We start from the raw sequence: 24,191 nt of genomic DNA, 5'->3' as shown, positions 1-24,191 counted from the left end.
TTCAGACCATCTCTCTGACAATGCAGGTCTAGGCCCAATGATGTATTCATTGGTGGGTTCTGCACAGTAAAGTTTTCCCTGAGAGATTACAGGAATCCTGTGAGATCTCACAAGTGTGGGAATTGATGTGGGAATTTTGATTGTCATCATTCACCATTGTGTTTCTGAAATCATCATTAAAAATTCCTGTGGTGGAAACATAAATATGTACAACAGCGAAAGAGGAGGCTAAATGGCCGCTATCAGAGACAGTGGCGTAACTAGGAGTGGAAATTTGTGTGGCCCCTGACTTCCAGGTGGACAGGCAATGACACACTGTGCTAGCTAGGCTTCTCCCCCGATGCCACACCCTCTTCCCAGCCTTGGTACCCCCAGACACAGGTCTTCACCTGCCGAGCTGAGCACACGTGCATGGGTCAGCGCAGAAAACGGCAAGGCAGAGCTGCCGGAACGTAGCTTTCTCAGTGGGGGGTGCACAGTTCTGTCCTGAATTTCAGGTGCCTGAGTGACGCGCCAGGCCGCTGTGGCAGCACTAGACTCCTGCTCAGGTTTGGGTGGCCTGGATGCTAAGCGAGCGGGCTGCAGCCCACCCAGGTCCACCTCTGGCTACGCCCTTGATCAGAGAGCTGCATAACCAGCTGCAACCCTGGCCAAGTGACTATCAGCTGCTCGCCAAATGGCTGAAAATCCCATAAAAACAGCATTTCTTATGACATTATTTATTATTTCCACAGTGCCATAGCTTGGTTGGTACCTTACAGACAAATACTAATATACAACACAAACAAACAAACAAAAAGGAGTCAGACTTTGCTTGAAATAGCTTACAATCTCTGGGACAAATTCAGCAGTCCTCTCTAGGGCGATCCTCTGACTTATTTGTGTTGCAGTGTTGCCTGAGTTAGAATCCCAGAATTTGGCCCTTGGTTCTGTATCAAATTCCTTAGGCATCAGTGGGACTCCCCACCGGGGAGTATTAGTCGATCCCAATGCAGAGCCAGGTTTTTAGTTACCTGAATCATTTGGTTTAAATGTGAGATTTTAATGTGGTAAAGGAAAACCCTTTTCTCTATATATTTCTGTAGTTAAATGTATTTTGGATCCAACTAGAATATACATTTGATAAAATTGACTATATAATTTTTCTTGATTACCACTGCACTGCTTTTCATAAAACAGCTACCGATATAATAAAAGTGACATCTAAGGAACTTAATAAGAAAAATCAGGACTGTGTTAAACTGATCCATCTTCTTTTCAGTTAACCACTTTGTTTCACAGACATTTCAAGTTAATGTGGAATTTTTTTTGCTTATATATACTTAATAAGAAACAAATCCAAAGGAGCCAAAGTCTTGTCTTTCACTAAGTACTTTTGTTAATACTAACAGAAATATAGAATGAGATGAGTTATGGCTGGAATTTCAAACATAACTTTGAAGTTCAGAGGTTTTGCTGGTATCTGTCATGTATTATACTTTATTTTCTTTTTCTTCTTCTGTTTAACAAACAGAAAGGAAATTGTCCTTGGTATAAAAAAAACAATATACCCAGATATCAAGAGGTACTATAGTTTTTAATCAATGTGGAACCTAAAGAGAGTTTTATGTTGGTGGGAACTCTCTTAGGGCTGGCCTACACTACCTCGATAAATCAATCTATCTTTTGCAGTTAGATCCACTTACCACGGTGGCTACACTGCCCTGTGTCGATGGGAGAACATTTCCTGTTGTCTTCCCTTACACTTCTTGGGGAGGTGGAGTACACAAATCAATGGAAGAGTGCTCTCCCATCGATTTAGCATGTCTTCACCAGACCCACTAAATCGACACTCACTGCAATCCGTGCTGGTCTACCAGTAAGTGTAGACAGGCCCTTAGAGAACATATTCTTCAGCTATTTATGTTTTCTATCTTATTGTTCCAGTAGTGGATTGCAGATGGAATGTTTATCAGCCTTTTCTTTTACTGCAGTATCTTCCCCTTGGGCCAGAACAGTTAGCTATAGATTGCAAACTCTTCCGAGCAGAGCCGGTGTGTAAGTGGACAGCACTTAGCTGACAGCACTACCCCATGAAGGAATAATATTTCAGACATATGACGGTTGCTAATCCATTTGAATTAGAAATATTCAAAATTATGTTCCTCCCTGCTGAGACTCCATTCATTCATGCTTCACTTCCAGGTTTGTCGTTTGAGATTTGCAAGTACATCTTTATCCTCAACATTGGGCAAAAGATCAGTGGAGGCAATCATTGAAGTGAATTTCTCTCTTCCAAAATTAAATTTGGTCAGGCCATCAGCTTGTGAAATTTACTTGTAATAAGTTGTGTTCCTCTCTAGTGACTAATCCACATAGAGGCTAACAGCTTACTATGCCTGAAAGCCAATAGGGTTACTTTCTTTAACTTAAATGGCAGAGGTCTGTGCTTTGGGGCTAATGATCTGTGGTATGTTATGCTCATTTTGTGACTTGTGAGTTAGAATCTGACCTGTAAACACAGTAAAAAGTTTAATTTTTTTTTAAAGGGTAAAATAAAAACTGGGTGCGTGCATGAATTTAAAGAAGTACTGAGTTCAAAGCTGTTCTTCCATTTACTTTCCTCAGATAGTCACTTTTTTTTTTATTTGAAACTTAATTTGACTCTGCTTTCAGGCATTAATGATTCTTTCAAATTGAGTATTATGGCACCAATCCAGGAAATACTTAAGCATAAGCTTAGCTTTAAGCACATGAGAAATCCTATTTGATACCAGTGCTGAATTATCCTAAATGCTGGAAGAAATGAAAAGTACTCAACTATATACAATTGTTTTAAACAGATAGTGAGGGCCTTCACACCACAAAAAATGTTACTGTCATGGTCTCACCCCTCTAAAGAAGTAGAAACCAACTTACTCCAAAACAATGGAACCGGTATAGTACATGACATGGCCCCACACAGGAAGAGTTTCTGCACCCCACCTCCCCGGCTCTATTTGCAAGCAGCGCAGTAAAGTACATCATACAGGATCTCTTCTCGGTTTCATTTTGCTACCCTTGACAGCAACAGATCCTGAATAAGAAATTTCCTGAACACCAGCGTATATAGCTGTTTGAGAAATATATGATTCAACTCACCCTTGTTTAGCTTGCACATATTTTAAAGCAACAGACAGCTATTTCAGTTTTACTTTATTGCTCTCCATTTTTAAATTTCTGACTTCATCTTCTGATTGTGACAATATGTAATTCCACAATGAAGATAGGTAAAGAGATCTTAGAAACTGGCGTTTCCATTGAATCATAGAACATTGCAAGGATGGGGAAGCACATTGTAGGGTTGGGGAGTACACATTTGAGATGCTTGGTCTTTTCCAGTTTGATTTTAGTAGTTCAGTTTCAGCTAACCAGAACATTTTGGACTAGACAAAAAACACAAATCAATCTTTTTAGCCTCCCTCACTTACAGTGAAAAAATACAATCCTCTTTCTGTTATGTTTCCTTTATGTGCTGATGTTACAACAGGGACTGTCAGTTTCATGTCAATTTTGATTTACCACTAATGTTCTGTATTTCACAGAGGAAATGAAAAATACCCAAGGTACCAAGTATCCCCTTCCTTTAGATGATGAATGGAAAGTGTCAGTGCTGACAGGAAATGCAGGAACTCAAGCAAATGTCACACTCTGGATATATGGAGACAAAGGAGTAGCTGGACCAATAACTCTTGGCAAGGACAACGGGGAGCAACTATTTCTTCCCAGGCAGGAGGATGAATTTCAGGTAGCTAATGAAGGCTGGGAACATTATTTTACTGAATACCTTTCCAAAGATAATTCTCTCATGTGATAGGGAAAATGTTTTCTCCCTATACTTACTGCATAAAATAAATCTATATCTAATGTCTCTGAATTCTGTATTAAATTAGCTAAATATATATAGTACATGACAGAGGAAATACTCTTTTCTCTCATATCTTAGACAAGCAGGGGAAACTGCGGAAGTAAATTGCTTTCTTTAAAGCAATTAGTTTAGGCAGTTGGTTTGAAACTAGTCTTAGAAACCATCTACCTCTGCACAAATCATATCCACTGAAAGATGTGTATCATTTACAGGATCTTTAGAAATGAAATGCATTCTTGAATACACTGTTGTAATCATGGCTCAAAAATGAGTACTGCATGGTTGGCTCTGCTAAGAGTCATAACCTCACCGTTTTCCAGCTAACTAATGCCCTAATAAAAGACTGAAATGTAAAAGGTTTATACATGGTATTAATAGATTACAATAACATGAATGTTACATTGTCAGGATCTGATCCTGTTTATATCCTGCAATGAAAACAAAAGGAGTTTTGCGGTTGACTTTATTAATATAATTAGGATCCAGTTTGTAAAGGAGCTTACCTCCAGATAGAATGGAAGGAAGAAATTACTATTAACAAAGGGCTAAAGCTTCTCTTGGTTCTCACACAAAGCTTTTATAGGAGGGACATATCCTCTTTTGTTGTCTTCCAGCCGGAAGCCATGTATGAATTAATTCACCAGAAATGATACTGCCCATCATGTACTAGAACTTGCTGTGTGTGCATCTTCTATACTACTGTAGTTGTGACTCACACCAAGATCCTTATTGCCCATAATAATAATTAATAAGTACTTTGTACTAATATGGCTTAAGTATTGAGGCTATTAGCTGTGATGTTAGTTTTGGAAATACGTACAGTGTATATTTCACAGAGCTACAACCCACTGGGAACTCCTTTCTCCTCACTAGTGAATAATTTATAACCAGTTTTGGGTAATAGCATGTCTGCAATATTAACTTCTCTCCCTGTCCATAGATTCCCTAAGATATGGACCAATTGTCCTGCTATAAAATAGATATCCATTATAGCCATGTCCTATGAATATTGATCTTGAAGAAAAGAAGAATCTCTCCATCAGCAGCATGGGCTGCTACACTCCACACACTGACGCTCTGGCTTTCAGGCCTGACATAACAAATATCAATTAAAACATTTCCCCTCATTAGCCTGCAGTAGACAAATCCATCAAAAGCTAGCTAATGAGTAAGTACTCTTTTCAAAAGTGACATTGTTTGTACCTGTGGATCAGTGCGAGTATAGCAGTCGACGAGAATGGAGCGAGGAATGCAAGATTGGTTTTATTACTGATTCTCTTTATTGCTTCTGTGCTTGAGCCTGACGTGTTTCCACTTGCACTTTGCTAAAGCAGGAGACTTCACTTTTTCATTTTTAAAATGATCGACTTCCTCAGAGGTCTAGCTAGGAGTTCTAGGAAGAAAACTGTCTCAGACAGCATTATGGTAACCCAGGGCAATTTGAATCCCTTTCCTAAAGCAGGATCCCCTGGGAGAATAACATGAGGGGGAAAGGAGTCCAGGAGAGCTGGCTGTATTTTAAAGAATCCTTATTGAGGTTACAGGGACAAACCATCCCAATGTGTAGAAAGAATAGTAAATATGGCAAGCGACCAGCTTGGCTTAACAGTGAAATCCTTGCTGGTCTTGAACACAAAAAAGAAGCTTACAAGAAGTGGAAGATTGGACAAATGACCAGGGAAGAGTATAAAAATATTGCTCGGGGATGCAGGAGTGAAATCAGGAAGGCCAAATCACACCTGGAGTTGCAGCTAGCAAGAGATGTTAAGAGTAACAAGAAGGGTTTCTTCAGGTATGTTAGCAACAAGAAGAAAGTCAAAGAAAGTGTGGGCCCCTTACTGAATGAGGGAGGCAACCTAGTGACAGAGGATGTGGAAAAAGCTAATGTACGCAGTGCTTTTTTTTTTTGCCTCTGTCTTCACGAACAAGGTCAACTCCCAGACTACTGCACTGGGCAGCACAGCATGGGGAGGAGGTGACCAGCCCTCTGTGGAGAAAGAAGTAGTTCGGGACTATTTAGAAAAGCTGGACAAGCACAAGTCCATGGGGCTGGATGTGCTGCATCCGAGAGTGCTAAAGGAGTTGGAGGATGTGATTGCAGAGCCATTGGCCATTATCTTTGAAAACTCATGGCAATCTGGGGAAGTCCCAGACGACTGGAAAAAGGCTAATGTAGTGCCCATCTTTAAAAAAAGGGAAGAAGGAGGATCCTGGGAACTACAGGCCAGTCAGCCTCACCTAAGTCCCTGGAAAAATCATGAGCAGGTCCTCAAGGAATCAATTCCGAAGCACTTAGAGGAGAGGAAAGTGATCAGGAACAATCAGCATGGATTCACCAAGGGCAAGTCATGCCTGACTAATCTAATTGCCTTCTATGACAAGATAACTGGCTCTGTGGATGAGGGGAAAGCGGTGGACGTATTGTTCCTTGACTTTAGCAAAGCTTTTGACACGGTCTCCCACAGTATTCTTGCCAGCAAGTTAAAGAAGTATGGGCTGGATGAATAGACTATAAGGTAGATAGAAAGTTGGCTAGATTGTCGGGCTCAAGGGGTAGTGATCAATGGCTCCATGTCTAGTTGGCAGCCGGTATCAAGTGGAGTGCTCCAAGGGTCGGTCCTGGGGCTGGTTTTGTTCAATATCTTCATAAATGATCTGGAGGATGGTGTGGATTGCACTCTCAGCAAGTTTGCAGATGACACTAAACTGGGAGGAGAGGTAGATACTCTGGAGGGTAGGGATAGGATACAGAGGGCCCTAGTCAAATTAGAGGATTGGGCCAAAAAAAATCTGATGAGGTTCAACAAGGACAAGTGCAGAGTTCTGCACTTAGGACGGAAGAATCCCATGCACCACTACAGACTAGGGACCGAATGGCTCGGCAGCAGTTCTGCAGACAAGGACCTAGGGGTTACAGTGGATGAGAAGCTGGATATAAGTCAACATTGTGCCCTTGTTGCCAAGAAGGCCAATGGCATTTTGGGATGTATATGTAGGGGCATTGCCAGCAGATCGAGGGATGTGATCGTTCCCCTCTATTCGACATTGGTGAGGATTCATCTGGAGTACTGTGTCCAGTTTTGGGCTACATGCTACAAGAAGGATGTGGAAAAATTGGAAAGAGTCCAGCGGAGGGCAACAAAAATGATTAGGGGACTGGAGCACATGACTTATGAGGAGAGGCTGAGGGAACTGGGATTGTTTAGTCCGCGGAAGAGAAGAATGAGGGGGGATTTGATAGCTGCTTTCAACTACCTGAAAGGGGGTTCCAAAGAGGATGGATCTAGATTGTTCTCAGTGGTAGCTGATGACAGAACAAGGAATAATGGTCTCAAGTTGCAGTGGGGGAGGTTTAGGTTGGATATTAGGAAAAACTTTCACTAGGAGGGTGGTGAAAGACTGGAATGCGTTACCTAGGGAGGTGGTGGAATCTCCTTCCTTAGATATTTTTAAGGTCAGGCTTGACAAAGCCCTGGCTGGGATGATTTAGTTGGAGATTGGTCCTGCTTTGAACAGGGGGTTGGACTAGATGACCTCCTGAGGTCCCTTCCAATCCTGATATTCTATGATTCTATGATTCCCTATTGCCAAAGTCATGCAGACAGCTATCAGAAAGTGGAAATACCCTTGCCTCTAGAAATAAAAGGAATCACATCCCTTTCTCATGTAAGTAGACATTACCTGTTGAATCCCCTTTGAGGCTGCTAACATGAGAAAAGATTGCCTGGGCATATTATACGTACTATACTAATGGACACACTTGGCTATACCCTTCTCTAATAATTATACCAAAGGGAATCTTTCTCTTGGCCAGACAAATAGGTGCGAAGCTTGTTCTAGGCAGATGTCACTCCTTGCATTTCCACAAAGCCAATACATTGCCTATTAACACTGACACAAAAGAGGGCAGGCAGACCGGCCAGCTGAACCATTAACCAAATGGGATGGAAAAGGATAATCAAAATAGGCATAAAACATGACAGTAATACATATTCAGAGTTTTTGAATGAAAGGATAATATATCAAGTTTATTGACTCAGAAGCAGGTTATGACATCCTTACTCTAATATCATCATATCATATGATCCTATTGACTCATGGAGTAAGGTACTACACAATATGGGTGAGGTATCAGGATCTGAGCCCACAGAAGTAAATTACTGCTGAATCAAATGGAGAACATCATCATCTTCCAAGTGTGGTGATAGATTTTGTTTTGTTAATATAATTTAAGTTTCCCTATCTTCCCACTGATCTCAGTAAATGACTTGGAATCCTCCAACTCTCACCTATACCCTGTGAGCTGCTCAACCTGTGGCAACATCAAGGAAAACAGAAATATGAGTTAACATTATTTTCTTAAAAAGAAAAGGAGTACTTGTGGCACCTTAGAGACTAACAAATTTATTTGAGGGTCAACTGCTGGAAATGGCCCAACTTGATTATCACTACAAAAGATCCCCCCCCACTCTTCTGCTGGTAATAGCTCACCTTAAGTGATCATTCTCATTACAGTGTGTATGGTAACACCCATTCTTTCACGTTCTCTGTGTATATAAATCTCCCCACTATGTTTTCCACTGAATGCATCCGATGAAGTGAGCTGTAGCTCACGAAAGCTTATGCTCAATAAATTGGTGAGTCTCTAAGGTGCCACAAGTACTCCTTTTCTTTTTGCGAATACAGACTAACATGGCTGCTACTCTGAAAACTGTCATTATTTTCTTAAACATTCTTTGTATTGGCCAGGCAAAGTGTTCTGGGGAGCAGTACAATGTTCTTATAAAGGCCACTGGGCCTAGAAATAAGAGTTGGAGAAATATTAAGCAGTGAGGGGAGACAAGGAAACTTTATTTTTATTAATGGAAATAGAGAGTAGGTGGATAATATATGAGTAGGGATTTTTAACAGAAAGAGTAAAAAGAAAGCTATTTAAAACAATGTAAACAGCTCTTTGGGATTTGAACCAGCAGTGAGCTGGGCTAGGAAAAAGGAGAATATGACAGAGGATGCTGCCATAAGCCTTTTAGTCAGAAGAACACTCACTGAGAAATAATCTGACAGTAAATCTGCCTTTCAAGTGCCTGAGAACCTCTACTTGTACTACAGTGTATAGGATGTGAAATGATTTGTATTCAATTTAAATAATGATAACAGTTCAGCATCAAAACAACCTGAAAAATGGGATAGAGTTGGGCTATAAGAGTATCCTTTATACTTAACGGTGCAACAAAATGCTTTACAAAATAAAGGTGCAAGTGAAATACAAACTGTATTCAATCAAAAAGATAAGAATACATCAGTGACTTCTAACAGTTTACAGATCTCTCTATGCTATTTTTTGGAGCTGGATTATTTGGGCCTTTTGTGTCCTCCATACAGTTTTATGACTAATACTAGGTTTTATGTTAGAAAACCTGTCATTTTTTAACCGTGTTGCTCTAATACATCCTGAGAGATGTTATTTTGCTGCATGGTTTACATTTTCATATTCACGAACTGGACAGATGCTCTGAATATTTGTCAAAACAACTCCGCAAAATGGCAGTAATTTCTGGAAAGTACTCCCAGGTCTAAGTGTACCTTTGAGTGTTGACTGCGCTTTGATTCGCTGGTATATTCCAGAAGAGAAAGGGGATTCTCCATTCCATGCCTTGTCTGTTCCAATCCTAGATCTAGGATTCAGAAGGTCCAGCAAATTCATATACTTACACTGGCATCTCTACTGTTTATTTTCTGACCTGAGTTAAAAGGAGACTGCCAACATTGAGGGATTAAGATTCCCCTCAAGGATGCTGAATTTAATTGTATTGAGGTCACTGTTATTTAGTGGCCTAACTACAGTTGCTCCTTGAACCAACCCCATGTGTATTACTTAGCCCTAAGCCCTGGTCTACACTAGGACTTTAGGTCGAATTTAGCAGCGTTAAATCGATGTAAACCTGCACCCGTCCACACAATGAAGCCCTTTATTTCGACTTAAAGGGCTCTTAAAATCGATTTCCTTACTCCACCCCTGACAAGTGGATTAGCGCTTAAATCGACGTTACCGGCTCGAATTTGGGGTACTGTGGACACAATTCGACGGTATTGGCCTCTGGGAGCTATCCCAGAGTGCTCCATTGTGACCGCTCTGGACAGCACTCTCAACTCAGATGCACTGGCCAGGTAGACAGGAAAAGAACCGCGAACTTTTGAATCTCATTTCCTGTTTGGCCAGCGTGGCAAGCTGCAGGTGACCATGCAGAGCTCATCAGCACAGGTGACCATGATGGAGTCCCAGAATCGCAAAAGAGCTCCAACATGGACCGAACGGGAGGTACGGGATCTGATCGCTGTTTGGGGAGAGGAATCCGTGCTATCAGAACTCCGTTCCAGTTTTCGAAATGCCAAAACCTTTGTCAAAATCTCCCAGGGCATGAAGGACAGAGGCCATAACAGGGACCCGAAGCAGTGCCGTGTGAAACTGAAGGAGCTGAGGCAAGCCTACCAGAAAACCAGAGAGGCGAACAGCCGCTCTGGGTCAGAGCCCCAAACATGCCGCTTCTATGATGAGCTGCATGCCATTTTAGGGGCTTCAGCCACCACTACCCCAGCCGTGTTGTTTGACTCCTTCAATGGAGATGGAGGAAACACGGAAGCAGGTTTTGGGGATGAAGAAGATGATGATGATGATGATGAGGTTGTAGATAGCTCACAACAAGCAAGCGGAGAAACCGGTTTTCCCAACAGCCAGGAACTGTTTCTCACCCTGGACCTGGAGCCAGTACCCCCCGAACCCACCCAAGGCTGCCTCCTGGACCCAGCAGGCGGAGAAGGGACCTCTGGTGAGTGTACCTTTTAAAATACTATGCATGGTTTAAAAGCAAGCATGTGAAAGGATTACTTTGCCCTGGCATTCGCGGTTCTCCTAGATGTAGTCCTAAAGCCTTTGCAAAAGGTTTCTGGGGAGGGCAGCCTTATTGCGTCCTTCATGGTAGGACACTTTACCACTCCAAGCCAGTAACACGTACTCGGGAATCATTGTAGAACAAAGCATTGCAGTGTATGTTTGCTGGCATTCAAACAACATCCGTTCTTTATCTCTCTGTGTTATCCTCAGGAGAGTGAGATATAATTCATGGTCACCTGGTTGAAATAGAGTGCTTTTCTTCAGGGGACACTCAGAGGAGCCCATTCCTGCTGGGCTGTTTTCCTGTGGCTAAACAGAAATGTTCCCCGCTGTTAGCCACAGGGAGGGGGGAGGGATGAGGGGGTAGTCACACGGTGGGGGGAGGCAAAATGCGACCTTGTAACGAAAGCACATGTGCTATGTATGTAATGTTAACAGCAAGGTTTACCCTGAAAGAGTGTAGCCACTGTTTTATAAAATGTGTCTTTTTAAATACCGCTGTCCCTTTTTTTTTCTCCACCAGCTGCATGTGTTTCAATGATCACAGGTTCTTCTCCTTCCCAGAGGCTAGTGAAGCTTAGAAAGAAAAAAAAACGTACTCGCGATGAAATGTTCTCCGAGCTCATGCTGTCCTCCCACACTGACAGAGCACAGATGAATGCGTGGAGGCAAATAATGTCAGAGTGCAGGAAAGCACAAAATGACCGGGAGGAGAGGTGGCGGGCTGAAGAGAGTAAGTGGCGGGCTGAAGACAGGGCTGAAGCTCAAATGTGGCGGCAGCGTGATGAGAGGAGGCAGGATTCAATGCTGAGACTGCTGGAGGAACAAACCAGTATGCTCCAGTGTATGGTTGAGCTGCAGCAAAGGCAGCTGGAGCACAGACTGCCACTACAGCCCCTGTGTAACCAACCGCCCTCCTCCCCAAGTTCCATAGCCTCCACACCCAGACACCCAAGAACGCAGTGGGGGGCCCTCCGGCCAACCAGCCACTCCACCACAGAGGATTGCCCCAAAAAAAGAAGGCTGTCATTAAATAAATTTTAAAGTTGTAAACTTTTAAAGTGCTGTGCTTAAAGTGCTGTGTGGCATTTTCCTTCCCTCCTCCACCACCCCTCCTGGGCTACCTTGGTAGTCATCCCCCTATTTGTGTGATGAATGAATAAAGAATGCATGAATGTGAAGCAACAATGACTTTATTGCCTCTGCAAGCGGTGATTGAAGGGAGGAGGGGCGGGTGGTTAGCTTACAGGGAAGTAGAGTGAACCAAGGGGCGGGGGGTTTCATCAAGGAGAAACAAACAGAACTTTCACACCGTAGCCTGGCCAGTCATGAAACTGGTTTTCAAAGCTTCTGTGATGCGTACCACGCCCTCCTGTGCTCTTCTAACCGCCCTGGTGTCTGGCTGCGTGTAACCAGCAGCCAGGCGATTTGCCTCAACCTCCCACCCCGCCATAAACGTCTCCCCCTTACTCTCACAGATATTGTGGAGCACACAGCAAGCAGTAATAACAGTGGGAATATTGGTTTCGCTGAGGTCTAAGCGAGTCAGTAAACTGCGCCAGTGCGCCTTTAAACGTCCAAATGCACATTCTACCACCATTCTGCACTTGCTCAGCCTGTAGTTGAACAGCTCCTGACTACTGTCCAGGCTGCCTGTGTACAGCTTCATGAGCCATGGCATTAAGGGGTAGGCTGGGTCCCCAAGGATACATATAGGCATTTCAACATCCCCAACAGTTATTTTCTGGTCTGGGAATAAAGTTCCTTCCTACAGCTTTTGAAACAGACCAGAGTTCCTGAAGATGCGAGCATCATGCACCTTTCCCGGCCATCCCACGTTGATGTTGGTGAAACATCCCTTGTCATCCACCAGTGCTTGCAGCACTATTGAAAAGTACCCCTTGCGGTTTATGTACTCGGCGGCTTGGTGCTCCGGTGCCAAGAGAGGGATATGGGTTCCATCTATGGCCCCACCACAGTTAGGGAATCCCATTGCAGCAAAGCCATCCACTATGACCTGCACATTTCCCAGGGTCACTACCCTTGATATCAGCAGATCTTTGATTGCGTGGGCTACTTGCATCACAGCAGCCCCCACAGTAGATTTGCCCACTCCAAATTGATTCCCAACTGACCGGTAGCTGTCTGGCATTGCAAGCTTCCACAGGGCTATCGCCACTCGCTTCTCAACTGTGAGGGCTGCTCTCATCTTGGTATTCATGCACCTCAGGGCAGGGGAAAGCAAGTCACAAAGTTCCATGAAAGTGCTCTTACGCATGCGAAAGTTTCGCAGCCACTGGGAATCGTCCCACACCTGCAACACTATGTGGTCCCACCAGTCTGTGCTTGTTTCCCGAGCCCAGAATCGGCATTCCACAGCATGAACCTGCCCCATTAGCACCATGATGCATGCATTGGCAGGGCCCATGCTTTCAGAGAAATCTGTGTCCATGTCCTGATCACTCACGTGACTGCGCTGACGTCGCCTCCTCGCCCGGTATCGCTTTGCCAGGTTCCGGTGCTGCATATACTGCTGGATAATGCGTGTGGTGTTTAATGTGATCCTAATTGCCAAAGTGAGCTGAGCGGCCTCCATGCTTGCCTTGGTATGGCGTCCGCACAGAAAAAAGGCGCGGAACGATTGTCTGCCGTTGCTCTGATGGAGGGAGGGGCGACTGACGACACAGCTTACAGGGTTGGCTTCAGGGAGCTAAAATCAACAAAGGGGGTGTCTTTACATCAAGGAGTATTTCAGGCAGGACTTCACGGAGGGTTCCAATAAGAAATGGTGCACCTAAGTTATCGTTCTTATTGGAACAAGTCGGTTAGCCTGGCCTCTGATTGATACATGGCTAGATTTACCTCGCTGCACCTTCTCTGTGAGTGACTGCAGTGTGACCTAGAGGAATGAGTCCCCTAGACAGGGGAGGAGGCAAATGAGTACAAAACAAATCTGGTCTATTTCTTGTTTTGACCCACTCCATCTATCTTTTACATCTTTGGCTGGCAGCAGACGGTGCAGAAGGACTGCATGCCATCCACATCTCATGGCTGCTCGGCAGAAGATGGTACAGTACGACTGCTAGCCATCCTCATCTCTTGCCTGCCTGGAAGAAGATGGTACAGTACGACTGCTAGCAGTCCGTATCGCCTGCCCGCTCACCATAAGACGGTTCAATAGGACTGACTGCAGGACTAAAGAGAATGACCTGGTCAAGTCACTCCAAATTTAGTCCCTGAGCCCATGTCTGCCCAGGCGCTCCCAGCCGACGTGGCCAGGAGCACCTCGGACATGACGAGGACGACTACCAGTCGTATTGCACCGTCTGCTGCCAGAAGGCAATGGGTTGCTGCTACTGTGCAGCAAAGCCGTACCGCGTCTGCCAGCACCCAGGAGACATAGGGTGACGGTTACCTGAGCGGGCTCCATGCTTGCCGTGGTATGGCGTCTGCACAGGTAACTCAGGAAAAAAGGCACGAAATGATTGTCTGCCCTTGCTTTCACGGAGGGAACGGGGGCCTGACGATATGTACCCAGAACCACCCGCGACAATGTTTTAGCCCCATCAGGCATTGGGATCTCAACCCAGAATTCCAATGGGCAGCGGAGACTGCGGCAACTGTGGGATAGCTACCCACAGTGCAACGCTCCGGAAGTCGACTCTAGCCTCGGTACTGTGGAAGCGCTCCGCCGAGTTAATGCACTTAATGGACTTAGAGCATTTTCTGTGGGGACACACACACTCGAATATATAAAACCGATTTCTAAAAAACCGACTTCTATAAATTTGACCTTATTCCGTAGTGTAGACATACCCTTACATACCTGTTCCAAGAAGCAAGTGTTTAAAGTGTCATAAAATTGCTTCTCTCATTGTGACAAATGGCCAGTCTATATGTAGGTAACTAAACTTGCTCACTGGGTCTTTTTTTTTAGCTGTAGACCCAATCCTGCATTGGGATCTGCTTGAACAGATGCCTGTGCATATGTCAGTGGGACTTGGCGCATGTGCAGGGTTCCACTCTAGGAGATCCCAATGCCGGAGTGAGGCCTGAGGTTTCTCTTCGATCCCCTTCACCGCTGTGTACTCAATACCTTTTTCCTCAACAGGAGGTTGATGGTACATTTGTATTCATATGATTTGGGATTTGTAGTCAGATTCTATTGTATGGTCCTGTCTGCTCAGAAATTGTTAGCCCGATTCCCTTGTCACGTTAGTTTTACACCAAGATTGCTCCGCTATCTTTGATGGAGTCAATCCAGATTTAGGCTGGTATAAGTGAGAGGAGAATTAGGCTCTTAGATTCAATGGACTCTTTTAGATATTGTACTAATCTCCCACTTCTACCAGCTAATCTGTCCTACCTAGCCGGGTATTACTAGATCCCCTTGAGTTTTTTTGACACGCCCTTATATGTTAATAATGCCAATTACATCAGTGTCCTCTTCCACGGCCAAGTATAGTAGTTCATCTGTTTTTGCTTTTTAGCATTTCACATTGATCCAGCATGTTTCAGTTTTCACTTTTGATGGCATGCCTATTGTTATTCAACTTTATAATCTGCCACTCTTTTACTTTTTCAGAATGTACCTCTGATGTAAATCGTCCCTCCTCCAGCTCAGCTGTAATTTCTGATCTATCTTTTACTGGACAGATTTATTTTTGTGTCGCTCACCGTTCAGCTTTGTCCAACCATTTTTTTCCCCAACTTGCGAGTTGAAACCATCTCAAAAATATTGCTAATTTTCTGTGCCAGTATCTTGGTTCCACTGGGGCTAAGGTGGAATCCATCTAATTATATTAGCGCCTATGCAGAAGAGAAACTGAATAGCCTATTTTCAGGGCCAGATTTTGAAAAGGGGCAGTCCAAGGTTTGCCTGAAAATATGCATGAATTGTTGCATGCCTATCTTTGTACACTTGGGTACTTCACTTTCTCAGGGAAATTGGGAAAGGATGACAGTTGTGCACGTGGACTAATTTTTTTAAAAAATGTGGCCCTCGTTAGCCAAGCTGAATGAATGGCAAAAAGTGTAAACAGCACAAATGGTGAAAAGTACATTAGTTTTTTCTTTCACCTGCAATAAGCTGAAACACAGGAAAGGAAATATTTCGAGGGTTGGGTTTTTTTGCAAAACTATCATGAAAAGATAGCAGCCTGGGCACAAAATACACACGTCCACTCTTGTTGTCAAGAAGCTTTGCACGCAATATGTGTGGGCAAGTAGAATTGTGTAAGGCTGCCTTCTAATCTTGAATCAACTGCAGGGTCAGTTCTCCAATGGGAGCTTTGGTTAAACAGCCTCTAACCTTCACATCACAAGCCAAGCAAGCCTGAAGTATAGAGCTTCAATGCTTGATCCTTATTTACATGTGCTGTTTTGTGTTTAAATTCAGGTTGAAATAAAATATATTGGAGAATTCTATAAGATAAGGATAGGACATGATGGAATAAATGAACACCCAGAATGGAAGTTAGAAAAGGTAAGATTTTTATGGTTAATTTGCTGATCATTCTTCAGCATAATTAGTGCTTTAATTAATTGCTTTGTGACTTTATAGTAAATCTTGTAAAAACTGAATGGCACAGGTTGGGTGATAATTAAAATAATAATTAGTACTTATTTAGCACTTTTCAACTCAAATCACTTTATAGAGAAGAGTAAGTATCATTTTACAGATGAGATAACTGAGGCAGAAAGTGGTTTAAGAGACTTTCCCAAGGTCAGTAGGCAAGTCTGTGTCAGAGTCAGGAACAGAACACACTCTGAGCTCTGTCCATTAAACTACTGCTGCACCAATTTGACTGGATAAACCTAATCCCTGGTGCTCACCAGATGGGCCTATATTATTCATTAAAGTATCCAAATGCATTAGAAAATAAATTAATAATTTATGATAATAATTATAAGGAAGTTGACCCAAAGCATTTTCTGGGGTGTGGTGATAGTTTGGGGTAATTCACTCAGCTCATCACTGATCCCCAAACTTGATTTGTTTTGGTTAAATCAGTGCTTTTCAACCTTTTTTCATTTGTGGACCCCTAAAAAATTTCAAATAAAGATCTAGACCCCTTTGGAAGTCTTAGACCGAGCCTGCAGACCCCCATGGGTCCACGGACCCCAGGTTGAAAACCACTGGGTTAAATGAATCTGTAGCATAAGACAGCTGAAGACTAGCTGACATGCAATGCAATGAAAGACCAATCTGAATGTCAAGGCAACATGGTGGAATGTTTTATTTTCAATAACAATCAAAACTTGAGATTTTTTCTCTGGTTCAACTTTTTTGGCACATTTCTACTTGTGTACAACCACAGAGTCCTTTGATCATGGTATATACTGTACATCCTAGAGTATGTAAATAGTTACTTTCCAGGGCCAAGGAGAAATTCTTTGACTCTGGGGGAAAAATACCTAATTTTGCAGTTAGCCAGGGCATTCAGAGAAGGTGAAATTACTGACAGATTGTGTAATCCCAAAATACATGCCACCAAAGCATTTACATAAATGTATTATCACGGTCAAGTTTATAAATGGGATGGGCCAGAGCCAAAATTTTGCATTTAAACTCCCGCAAACTTGGCTTTGTTAGCATTTTTTTTCTAATGTGTCAATCACTGTGGTACCTAGGTGCTAATTTTGAAGTATTGATACTCTGTCAAATTTTGCATCCTAAAAATTTAGTGTTCTACTGTATTTTTCAGTTTGCAGTAGATTGCTCTTATATTACCTCTAGAAATTGGCTGTGAAAGGTCACAGAATTTCAGCTGCACCATCGACAGTTTCATGGGGGGAAAAAGACCAAAGTTTGGCTATAAACACCCCAGTGATATCCTTGCACCTAATAATATCCATGCTTGGAAAAACATATTTCAGAGCTACTAAGTGACATAATTCAGTGATTATACCATCAATAGCTATTAGCCAGGATGGACAGGAATGGTATCCCTAGCCTCTGTTTGCCAGAAGCTGGGAATGAGTGATAGGGGATGGATCACTTGATGATAACCTGTTCTGTTCATTCCCTCTGGGACAACTGGCACTGGCCACTGTCAGAAGACAGGATACTGGGCTAGATGGACCTTTGGTCTGACCCAGTAAGGCCCCATTCTTATGTTCTATTCCACTCTATTTTGCAAAATAAACCTTGGTAGAATAAATTCATACTAGCACAGACCTATCATGTAATATTCCTTTCAGAACTCCAGACCAAGTACTTGTGCTTTGTCTCCTATCCTACATGTATGGAAACACACATGCCTGCCTTCTATTCTGTCATTTCATTTTACAAGGCCTGAATCCTAAAACCAGAACTGCATGGCAATAGCAGATTTTTGACATTAGCTCAGAGGCCTGAAGTTTAGGAATATCAAACCTGAATAGAAGTTTAAATGTTTCAGTTTGCTCAAATGATTTCAGGAAATCTGTTTTCCAACCTGTTGGTTACAGCACATTTCTTTAATATTTTAGTCCAAACTTCATAGGGCAACTCTGGGATTTCAAATAATTCCCTTCACTTAAGGAAACGAATTAGCTTGAAAGTTTTTTTTTGTTTTTTTTTTTGGTCAATGCACCTAACATTTGTTGTTGCTCTGAATCTGCAGGGGGAGGTGTGCCAATAACTATTTGAGGTTGTCCTGTAAATTCAATTAGCGATTGAAAATCACTGCTGCAGAAGTATTTCATGTTGGAACCCAAATACTCTCTTTTAAATTAATATTATTTTAAGTAAAATACATGTCCACTTTAATGGGGAAGCAACTTAAAGGAGTCTTTTCTCCCCCTCTAAAATGTGCGTTTAGAATTTGAGTGCAAATATCTAATTTCATAATTTTAATAATAAAGCTTTTTCTAAGAATACCGTCTTTTAAACAGCCTCAAGAGTGTAGAGAGAGAGAGAATGGTTTTGGCAGTGAATGCCTGCTGCTAATGAAGGTTGAGGAAGGGAAAACTGTAGTATATACTGCTATAATCGAAGGCCAATAATAACCATCCCTAAGAAAGAAAGGAAAAAAATCTCCTCTAATAACATGAAGCAACAAATAAGACAGTTATTACCATAGCGCTCAGTAGCAAATAGCTCAAAATTTGGATCCTGAACTATCTTGAAGTGGTGAATGTGTAAATGTGTTTGGATGCAGGGTTTTGGTTTGTTCCATTATAGAAGCAGGAGCCAGCTACAGAATTTGGATCTGGATCCACCAATTTCAACAAACTGATTTCTTAGAATCTATGAAAACACATGCTTTTCTCCACCAAAGTTCAGAGGGATTTAGATTCAGAAATTTGGTTTCAGCCCATTTCCATTTATAATGGAAAGGTGCTGTAACAGACCCATGTCCCTTTCCAAAGACCTAGTCTCTCTGCTCATTTTTCAGAATGTTTTCATTCTGCAGTTCAGAAGGCAGTTTTCCATGGAATTTATCCATGGACAAAAATCAGAGCCAGTGATGTTTAGTAAGGTAAGAACGAAAATTTAATTCATGTGTTTGCTCATGCCAAAAATAGGACATATTTTGAGAACTCTTAGCAGATCAAAATAATAGATGTTGGCAGTTACAGCAGAGATACCAAGGAATGAGTGAGTATAAAGATTCTCTCTAAAGATTGTCTTTTTAGTTCCAGGTGGAGGGACATTGGTAAAGTAATAACAAAATTAGAAATGTAAAATGAAGAAAAAAGTCTCTCTTAAGTATTGGGCACTGCAGAACTGGAGAAACTGCATTGCATCATGGTTGTTGCTACTGCTTCTCCCCTAGGTGACACTGCAACACGTAAAGAGCAGGAGGACTCTGAACTTTCCAGCAAACAAGTGGTTGTCAAGAAGCCGTGGAGATGGAGATATTATATGTGAACTCCCAGTAGAGGAAGCAGGAAAACCCATTTATCCAAGTACGTGTATACTTCAGAAGTACACAGTTAGGTGTACTGGATTCAGGTTATCTGAGTTATATTCCACAAGCAGTATGTTCATAAAGGTATTGTTAGTAATCTCAAAAAACACTTAAATTTAGTTCTTGAAAATATAATCTCTGCAAATGTGTGCAAGCCAGATTTGTGGTAGTGTCTTCATTGTGACTGAAGGTTGAACACACATGAATTGTGATCTCTCTGTATGAATAACTAACTTGTGTTTTCCTTTCTCGGTTTTGCAAGTTGTGAGATACCACATTTATGTTTACACTGGCCATTTGGAGCAAGCTGAAACAGACTGTCCGATCTACCTATGTATCTATGGAAAGAGAGGTGACTCTGGTCTAAGACTTCTGCATAAATCTGATATGCCAGTGAAATTTCAGAGAGGAATGGTAAGTTTGAGCGAGGAAATTTGCATATTCACAGAGACATGTTTAAAGTAGCCCTTATACATGCTTAAAATTGGTTTTGAGGGGAACTAATCAAAATCTTGGACACAGATACACTTCACTTTATTTAGCTACTCTTTTATTAAAGATTTTCATAGATATAATACAGTACATTTGGTGCTTGCCATTTCTGGGAGATAATAATACAAGTGAGGAAAAAACAGGACCTAGTAAACCAGAAATGAATAATGGAACAAGAGTAAAAATGGGAATTGGGGGGTGGGGGGGGAAGGAACATTAGGGAGAATAAAATAATAGAAAAAGAAAAGCCACAAGGGAAAATACAGACATTTTCAGTCAAAACATAAAAGATCAAAATTGGACACAAATGAGTGCACAAAAATTGTTTCATGGCTTCAAATCTCAGTAGGAACATTTGCTGTCTATTTCTTCTAACACATGACAGTTTTGGAAAGCATTTTGATACTGATTAATGCAATCCAGGTGTAAATAAAACTATCTAATTTGTCTTTCATGTACCTAAGAGCCTCACCATAAGCAAAATACACAAGCTGCATTCTGCAGCATAGTTTAGTGGCCTGAGCAAGAGACCGAATTTCAGAAATTACTGAGTTCTAATTCTGGTCCTGTCACTGAGGATAGGTCTACACTGCAATAAAACACCCCTGGCTGGCCCATGTCAGCTGACTCAGGCTTGTGAGGCTCAGATTGCAAGGCTATAAAATTGTAGTGTAGCTGTTCGATCTCGTGTAAGCCCAGAATCAGGACTCCAGCCTGAGCCCAAATGACTATGCTGTAATTTTATAGCCTCATATCCCGAGCAAGCAGACAAGGACCAGCTGCAGGTGTTTTATTGTAGTGTTGACATACACTGACTTTCTGAGTGCTCTTGGTAAGTCACTTGGCCTCCACTATGTCTCAGTTTCTCCATCTGTAAAATGGGTGAAATTTAACGCTTACTAACCTAACAGGTTGTATTGACATATTTGAGGAATACTTATAAAATGCAAAGCGTATGTAAATGCTAAATTATTCAGCACAGTAGAACATCCCAGATACACTGAGAAACTGCAGGTGGTCTGTGCCAATTTAACAGCATAGAATATAAATCTGCCTTATTAGTAATGCATTAGATATAAAATACTGCACAAAGGAGTTTAAATTCAAGACAAAGAGATCTCTTCTGGGTAGGCTGATGAGAGTGTCCTGTATTATATAATTTATACAAAAAGGCTAAGATTGAGGAGATTCTATTCTTCACCTCATTTGTTACAGAAGCTGGAAGGTGTGTAGTGAATGAGGCAGGGGACTGCAGGAACAGAAAGTAGCATCTGCTGGTTCAGGCAGTTGAATACTGCCGTGGAGAACTGGATTCTATTCCTGCCTTTGCCACAGAGTTCCTAATGTGATGCTGGGCAAGGCACTTAAACCAAACTTTCACAGGTGGCCATGGTGTTCCTCATTTTCTGGGTACTCAACTTGAGATGCTTGAGCTCTGATTTACTAACTTGCTGAGCACTCATAGCTGGAACTGAGGTTAATGGGAGCTGTGCTCTGAACATGTAAAGTGCTATGAAATACTGAGTACTCTGAAAGATCCAGCCCTACGCTTCTAAAATTGAGCACCCAAAATTAGATGACAATTTTGGCTTTAATCTCTGTTCTTCAACTTCATCATGAAATGGAGATAATAACCCCACTTCACTTCACCTCAGCAGAGTACTGTGAACACCAGTTCATTGACTGCAGCACAGAAAAACCAATGAGGAAATGAAGAATTCTGTATTCAGTGCAAGGTTTGGTTGTTGTGCAGTAAATAAAGTGGCGGGGGCGGGGGCGGGAGACCCACACAGAACGAAGAGGATAAAAATAAATATTGGAGAGTTACCCATCAGTGAGCTCTGTCCATCCTGTTCACTGAATGAAGCAGGTGGTCCTGTGGAAAATATAGTATGTGATCATATAATTAAAGAACGTCTCATCATGCATATGCACAGGGAGGCTGAACAAAGGTTACATGGACACCCCTAATTCTGACATTTCCTATCTTTTGAGTGCTTGATTTTACAACCTTAACATGCTTTTAGCGTTGTTGTTTTTTTTATATCTCTGCGTGTGTGTAATAAATTTATACTTTTCACCTCTTCCTTTTGAATTTTTCTGTTAAACATGATTCAGACTGTTAAACTTAGAGAGAGAGAGTTTGCACAAGAGAACTGTGTGCTCTTCATGAGGTCAAAACTTGGCCAACCTGAATCTTTCACCTGATCAGCTGCATGCCTCCATTAAAGCAATCTTCATCAAACTTCTGCACAAATCTAAATGGATAAGCAGAACAAAGTGGCTTTTTCAGCATAGTGGCATTTAAATAGAGGGGGGGAACCTCCCATGAAGCAACCATGTCCCTTACTAAGAAAATAGTGTTATGGTATTGTAAAATACCTGTTCAAGCATTATTGTAAGGTGTACTGGATCAGTACTGAAGAATTTTGCACTACTTTTGGGGAAGGATCGTAAAGGTAATTTACATGAGGTTTTTGCCAATATTATTACATTCAGATTTTTAGCTTTGGGTAACCCTTGTCCACTTATTACCCGATCCAGAATCCGTCGAGCCAATGGAAAGACACTGGTTAACTTCGATGGGCTTGAATCTGCCCCTTTGAGAACAATCTGACTCCCATTATATCCAATTGAAATCTTTTCCTTGGCTGTAAGGAGAGTTGGATCAAAGTCCTTAAAATGCTGAGCAGCTTTTAGCCTTTCTTACTGCTGATATGAAGTGTTGTCTGAACTGTTGTCTTCTAGGTGGATATGTTTGAAATGGAAGCTGTATCTCTTGGAAAACTGCAGAAGGTGCTATTGCACTGTGAGGCCAGTAACGAGGCGCAGTACTGGTACTGTGAGAAAGTAATCATCAGAAAAGCTGGGAAGAACTCTGAATATATTTTCAACTGTGAGAGGTTGTATATATACACTACAGCCCTTTTGTTTTTAAACTAGCTTTGTCTTCCCAAATATCATAAAATCCTTTAAGGCTACATACCCTTTGGATGATACCTATGTGAAACATTTAGCCAATAGATGTGCTCAGTTTGGTTTTTCCAGGACCAGGCAGATAAACTCATGTAACTTATCACTCCAGGACTGATTGCTTAATTTAGTGATTACCAGGTAGTGTGTGCCAAAGTAACTCCGTACTTCATTATGTTATATGATTGGATTGTGCAAGTGTCCCTGTGTCACATGTGGAGCAATGCTCTAAGATGGTGGGTGAGAATTTCCCATGCAAGAAACAAAGATAAATCATACAAACAGGTTTTTAAATGAAAGCCTAATTCTTCATGGGAAATCCACGAGGAGCGCAATCCAGGAGTAGCATTTGTTCTTGCCGAAGAGACGGCTGAGATGCCATAAAGGGGAAAGTTTTCTGGTGGTTACCTAATTTAAGCTATTAAATCAGTGTAACCCCCTACCCTCCCTCAGCAAGCAGGGGTTACACCAGCATAGCTAAAGTCACTTGAGAAATACCGCATCATCCAGCCTTTTTACATTTAACAAAAAGAAGAGCTGTGGAAACCAAAAACCTGCTCAAGCACATACGATAGTTCTTTCACTGCAAACTCTCATACATGTGAATAACTTAATGTGAGTAGACCCATTGAAATTAGTGGATTGATAGGAGGTGTCAAGGTTCCTCCCCCACTCTGAACTCTAGGGTACAGATGTGGGGACCTACATGAAAAACCTCCTAAGCTTATCTTTACCAGCTTAGGTCAAAACTTCCCCAAGGTACAAAATTTCCCCCCCGTTGTCCTTGGACTGGCCGCTACCACCACCAAACTAATACTGGTTACTGGGGAAGAGCTGTTTGGACGCGTCTTTCCCCCCAAAATACTTCCCAAAACCCTGCACCCCACTTCCTGGACAAGGTTTGGTAAAAAGCCTCACCAATTTGCCTAGGTGACTACAGACCCAGACCCTTGGATCTGAGAACAATGAAAAAGCATTCAGGTTTTTACAAGAAGACTTTTAATAAAAAATAGAAGTAAATAGAAATAAAGAAATCCCCCCTGTAAAATCA

The 24,191-nt window shown here is 42.0% G+C and overlaps 1 protein-coding gene across 1 annotated transcript in view; it reads left to right on the top strand.

Annotated features, from left to right (window-relative positions):
- RP1 (RP1 axonemal microtubule associated) overlaps nucleotides 1-24,191 on the top strand; it is a gene marked incomplete at its 5' end in the record, with an annotated part of 312,243 nt that overhangs the window by 73,885 nt on the left and 214,167 nt on the right. Inside the window, 5 exons of the mRNA XM_084619857.1 lie at nucleotides 3,564-3,766; nucleotides 16,177-16,263; nucleotides 19,541-19,673; nucleotides 19,938-20,089; nucleotides 22,916-23,070. Coding sequence (XP_084475983.1) covers nucleotides 3,564-3,766; nucleotides 16,177-16,263; nucleotides 19,541-19,673; nucleotides 19,938-20,089; nucleotides 22,916-23,070 — 730 coding nt within the window. The remainder of the gene's footprint in view (nucleotides 1-3,563; nucleotides 3,767-16,176; nucleotides 16,264-19,540; nucleotides 19,674-19,937; nucleotides 20,090-22,915; nucleotides 23,071-24,191) is intronic.

The sequence above is a fragment of the Lepidochelys olivacea genome (genome assembly GCF_965140295.1).
Source record: "Lepidochelys olivacea isolate rLepOli2 genome assembly, chromosome: 2".
In the NCBI taxonomy this organism is placed as follows: Eukaryota; Metazoa; Chordata; order Testudines; family Cheloniidae; genus Lepidochelys; species Lepidochelys olivacea.
The sequence above is the reverse complement of the archived record's forward strand: the minus strand, read 5'-3'. Positions and strand labels throughout refer to the sequence as shown.